General features: G+C 38.4%; 1 protein-coding gene across 1 annotated transcript; it reads right to left on the reverse strand.

Annotated features, from left to right (window-relative positions):
• Positions 1–1,881: 1,881 nt before the first annotated feature.
• On the reverse strand, positions 1,882–5,718 carry LOC129003075 (uncharacterized protein K02A2.6-like). Its single transcript, XM_054431300.1, has one exon. It carries the CDS (start codon positions 5,716–5,718, stop codon positions 1,882–1,884), a length of 3,837 nt encoding a protein of 1,278 aa, XP_054287275.1.
• Positions 5,719–6,000: the final 282 nt, after the last annotated feature.

A 6,000-nucleotide genomic window follows, 5' to 3' on the forward strand; every position in this document is an offset into this window, starting at 1 on the left:
CGCGGGACTTCAGTGCCTGAGGTCCCGGGTTCAAATCCCGCCTAATCACCAAATGGATTTGATCTAAGTGAAAATGCCGCAACCCCTACGTCTAGCCTGAATTAATGTGAAAGAAATACCGGGCTCGTGCCTAGCGTCCTAGAAAAAAAAACAAAAAAGAAAAAACGAAAAAGAAAAACCCTCATTTACTGTATGACCATCAACATAACAGTTAGCAAATGGAATCATTGAAACAAAATGGTTGGTAGCAAATCACTTATATTTCTCCAAAAACACGATTTGTTTTTAACATTTTTTACTAAATCTTTGCTAGATGATTGTCAAAAACTTAGGTTATAAGTTAAGTTAAGGGGTTTTAAGTACGTTTTTTCATGCTTTGTTAGTAGAAAATTCAGTTTTGCTTTAAACATCTCCATTATAATAACAAAAAAAAACCTCTTCGAGGGAAGAACCTTACGGTTAAGCTCTCCATTCAAGAGGTTGACGTTATCGATGAAGTGATTGATTTCCTAGTAGTGGTTTATATTTGACTTAATATTCTAAAGAAGTATGTGATAGTATTTAAAATTCGTTAACCCTGGCTTGTAAGAAATCATTATTTAAACAGTACTGGCTCTACGCAGTTAGCTTCATAACCCATTTTGAACAACTTTTTAAATCTTACTAATATTATAAATGTGAAAGTTTGTGTGTTTGTTTGTTTGAAGGTCAATCACGCTTTAACCACTGGACGGATTGGGCTGAAATTTGGCATGATGATAGCTCATATTCCCGATTAACATATAGGCATATTCTTATCTCAAAAATCCTTTAGGGCTCCGCCCCAGTGGCTCTGTAGTTTCCCATGTTAACTTTATGAGTATTCATATTTAAAGGGAATTAAAGAATTTAGTCAGCTTTTTCAACTAAAAAAGTTGGTTCTATGATATGCAAAAGTATTAAAAAGTTATAAGATTTACCAACAGGGTGCAGCACTATTATTTTTTGCATTTGTGAAATCACCTAATTTGAACCAGGCAGCAACAAAAAACTGTGATAGGCAATGGAGAACTGTCAAAGTAGGATTTTTTACAGTTATGTTCATGTTTTTAATTGCATGAAAAATTTAAAGAAGCAAATTTTATCAAACTGTATTCTCCCCCATTGCAAACGCTAAGTTGCAGTATAACTGCAATAAGCATTTTACTATATGCCAATCCCGTGCGAAGGACGGGTACTCTGCTAGTACAAAATAAATTAAAATTTAAGGTTCTCACCAAATTACTACCTACCATTTTTGTTCTTGTTATCTAAAAGGGTAACTGAGTAATTAAATAATTTTACACTGTTATAAGTTTATTAATTAAACAAGCTACGTTGTTATTATAAATTGAAATTGGATTTAATTGTTTAAAAAATAACACTTTATAAATAATTCCATTCAAGGCGAAAATTGCCAAGAAGATACAATTTTAAAGTAGATTTAGTGAACAAATCAATATTTATTTATATACAATAATAATTTCTTATCAATATTTATGGGGACTGATAAATATTGATGGCGCACATTGTTAAACAACGAGATTTCATTATCTAAGAACATTACATGTAGTAAAGAAATGTATTTAGTTATTTATTAATCCCAACGGTTCAGCCAACACAATTGATACTGAGCTGCTTTTAAAATTCTCTGACCCCCATTTTAACACCAATTGGAATCTAAGTAAAAAAAAAAATTGAAAGCTGTAGTATATTCACAAAAGAATAAAACAAACTAGTAAAAGAAAGAACATTTTTATCTTATTGCCATCTCAACACTAAAACAAACATCATAACAAAAACATAAACCATATGCTTTTAACAAGACAATATAGAATAGAATATTAGACATATGATCCAATATTACACTTCTCCCCCTTCAGATAAAGCTCCGCTTCTCTTACGTAGCTGGTCTGCGTGTTTTCGCTTCAGAAGTCCACCAACCCTGACTTGGTATGATAGCTCACCAGTTCTTGATGCAATCACTCCTGGATTCCAGCCGGCACCTATTTCTCTCTGCACCCAGACTTCTTCCCCCTCAGAAAATTCCCTACGTCTACTTTTGCCATCGTGATACTCCTTTTGTTTAAAAACTGATTCTGCTATCACGTCTTTCACCGTAGGCTTCAAATTGTCCAATGGAGATCGAAGTCTTTTGCCGAAGAACAGTTCAGATGGAGGTTTGCTCGTAGATTTTTGTGGTGTGTTTCTGTAGGCAAACAATAGCTTCGCCAACCTTTGTGTTTGATCTTGCCTGTCACCTTTGCTGGACAAATATCTTGACTTGAATGTTTTGATGAACCGTTCAACTTGGCCATTCGTCTTCGGATGATATGGTGTCCTGCAGACATGTTTTATCGCGTTATCCTTGCAAAACTTCTCAAATAGCTCTGACGTAAACTGTGTCCCATTGTCAGTGACTATCATTCTAGGAACTCCATAGCGAGAAAACCATTCCCGTAACTTGTTCACTGTACTGGCAGCCGTAATAGATCTAACCATTGATATCTCTGGCCATTTAGAAAATGCATCTACACCAACTAACCAATACCACCCATCAAATGGTCCAGCATAATCCAAGTGTAACCGTTCCCATGGACCATCTGGTACATTCCACGAGTACAGAGGTACCTCCGGCTCCCTTGGACGGTTCATCTGACACCCATTAAAAGTCTTCACATACATTTCTATGTCTTCGTCAATCTTGCTCCACCACACATAGAACCGTGACAAACTCCGCATAGCTTCAATTCCAGGATTTCCTTGATGTAAAACACGTAGTGTTTTCTTTTGAAGGGTCTGTGGAACCACTATTCTATTTCCCCACATCAGAATTCCTTTCACAGAAGAGAGTTCTTCCCGTCTGTGAAAAAATGGAGACAAATATGAAAGATCATTAGGCAACTTTTGTGGCCATTGTGATTCCATAAACATCATAACCCGCTTGCAAGTCTCATCTTTTCTAGTTTCTTCTTGCAGTTCCTTTGATGTCAGAGCCATATCGTCTATCTTTTCCTGAACCAGTAGTTTTGCAGACAACTCTTCTCTTGATGGGAGGTCACTCTCGCTGGGCAGTCTAGAGAGTGCATCCGCCAACACGTTGTTCCTACCTTCTATATACTTTATATCAAAGTCGTAGTTGTTTAAGAAAATAGCCCATCGAACCAACCTGTTATTCATCGTCTTGGTCAAATCCCGATGTTTACCAAATATTCTCTCTAAAGGCTTGTGGTCACTAGTTAAGGTAAAATGTCTGCCATAAAGATACTGGTGGAATTTGACCACTCCAAACACGCAAGCAAGTGCTTCCCTGTCAATTGATGAATATCGCTTTTCTGATTCCTGCAAAGTACGCGAAGCAAATGCAACTGGTCTTTCTACACAATCGTGATCAGTTTGTAGAATAATTGCTGCTACACCAACCTCCGAGGCATCACAGGATACTGTTATGGGCAAATCTTCTCGGTAAGGAACAACCGTTGCATCTTCTGCAATCAGATTGCGTGCTCTGTCAAACTCCTCTTGTTCTTGGTGATTCCACACCCAAGAAGTCTTAGAACTTGTTAATCGGTGTAATCTTGAACAAAGACCATGAAGATGAGGAATGAACTTCTCATAATAGTTTATGGCTCCCAAAAACGCTCGAAGCTCTTTCTTGTTTGTTGGAGTCTTGGCTTCCTTTAATGCCTTTACTTTATCTTCCCTAGGATGTATTCCATCTTGATCAATTTTATGCCCCAAATAGTAGACACTGTTTCGACCTAACTGACATTTTTCTTTCTTCGCCTTTATCCCCACAGCTTCGAGACGTTTCAACACTGTTCTGACATTGCCCAGGTGCTCTTCTTTGGTTCTTCCACTGACTATGATATCGTCTATGTTTACCCCAACCAAAGGGATATCACTGAGGAGATTTTCCATGAAACGCTGAAATTTGGCTGGAGCATCAGTTAAGCCAAATGCAAGGCGTTTGTAGCGGAAATACCCCATATGAGTAGCTATTATTAAGTAGTTTCGATCTTCCTCTGCAACCTCTAACTGTAAGTATGCATCTTTCAAATCAATTACAGTAAATAATCGACCTCCAGCAATTTTGTTTGTCAAATCAGCAAAAGTAGGCATCTGATAAACTTCAGGCACAATCGCCTTGTTCACGGTAACCCTGAAGTCTCCACAAATCCTAACCCTACCTCCTCCTTTGTTGACATTTACAGTAGGCGTTGACCAGACTATTGCTGTTTCACTTGGATCAACCTTCTCTAAGACTCCGCACTCAACTAGTCGGTTCAGCTCATTCTCTACGGAATTTTTCAAAGGAAATGGTACTCTTCTGGCTTTCAGTGCAATTGGTGGAAAATCCTTCTTTACATGTATTCTAGGCTTTACTCCTTCAATTTTACCCAATCCATCAGAGAAAACACTATCAAATTCCTTCACCAATGATTGGGCTTCCTCTTCCGTAATATTCACAACATCATTTGTTACATTGTTTGATTTTACACTAACTTCAGGTGGAAGTTTCATTCCAAATGATACCATCCACGGAAGTCCAAACAATGGAATGTCATCTTTTTCCATTACTGCCACTGGTAATTTCCTTGTTTCCCCATTCAAACACACTGACACATAGCATTTGCCTAAACATGCTAACGGTGTTTGACCATAGCCTGTCAACCCGGAGAGAGGTTTAACCTGGGGCTTACCGAGTTTCTTCCATAATGTCTGCCCAATTGTAGAAATTCTAGCACCAGAATCGAATTCCATAAGGCAGGGCAGTCCATTAACATTCACTCTTATTGAGGCACGTGGAGTTCTGTTTGAAATCTTCTTAAGAGCATGAAGATCAGATTCCACCCCATCTGAACTGTGCTCACCATCGGAATACTTCGTGTCAATTTTACTGACAAACTTCCTTTTGCACACCCTAGCAAAATGTCCTATCTTCCGGCATTTGAGACACTCCTGGCCTTTTGCTGGACATTTCTCCTTCACACATTTATATCTGCCACAGTTCTCACATCCATTCACTTGACCAGTTGTTTGCCGCTTCTTGACAAAACATACGTTCGATGTAGTACTGGCATTCACCTCGTTTCTGGCACGCTCCATCGACCTGGCCAGCTGGAACACTCTCTCTGCCGCGACAACACTGCCACCGGTCTCTACACCATCCGGCCAACGATGCCTTACTTCCACTTCAAATTGTTCATTGAACACCCCTGCGATGAAACGATCCCGGATCCGTTCATCCAAGCCTTGGCCATACCGACAGTGTTTGCTTAATTTCTTTAACCGGGTGAAATATTCTGTGAAGGACTCGCTTTCATTCCTAACAGCTCTTTCAAACTCAAAACGGGCAGCGAAAATCGTTTGGTTTGGACCATACAGTGTGAAAAATGCAGTCTTAATTTCTTCATATGAACAAGAATCAAGGTTTTTCGGGATGAAATAATTTTGCATCTTCTGGAGTGGTTCGCTTCCCACATAAGCCAGTAGTAAGTCTTTTCTCGCCTCCTTACTACGCTCATCTGAACCCCCCAACCCTTTCACCCGACAAACACGTTGAAAATGTTCAATATACTCTTCTGCTGTTTCTTCACATTTGTATTTCTCAAAGACAAACTTCTCCATTTTCCTCTCCAACTCACTGTGAGACTCTTCATCAACTTCCCTATCACTCTTCTGCTTCTTTCTAGACATCCTCGTCGCCAGTGTAGTATATTCACAAAAGAATAAAACAAACTAGTAAAAGAAAGAACATTTTTATCTTATTGCCATCTCAACACTAAAACAAACATCATAACAAAAACATAAACCATATGCTTTTAACAAGACAATATAGAATAGAATATTAGACATATGATCCAATATTACAAAAGCCATTTTGGAGAGGGATATTTTAAATTTGGGTATCATCAATATCGAATATTAGGGGTTTCCTGTACATCATACGATCTCCAACAGATGTTTGAAATCTAAAAT

This window comes from Macrosteles quadrilineatus, unplaced genomic scaffold, assembly GCF_028750875.1.
Source record: "Macrosteles quadrilineatus isolate MER2022 unplaced genomic scaffold, UCM_ALF_1.0 Scaffold_1__1_contigs__length_201487025, whole genome shotgun sequence".
Classification (NCBI taxonomy): Eukaryota; Metazoa; Arthropoda; class Insecta; order Hemiptera; family Cicadellidae; genus Macrosteles; species Macrosteles quadrilineatus.

Coding starts and splice junctions, on each gene's coding strand:
- LOC129003075 (XM_054431300.1), bottom strand. CDS start 5,718: ATGTCTAGAAAGAAGCAGAAGAGTGATAGGGAAGTTGATGAAGAGTCT.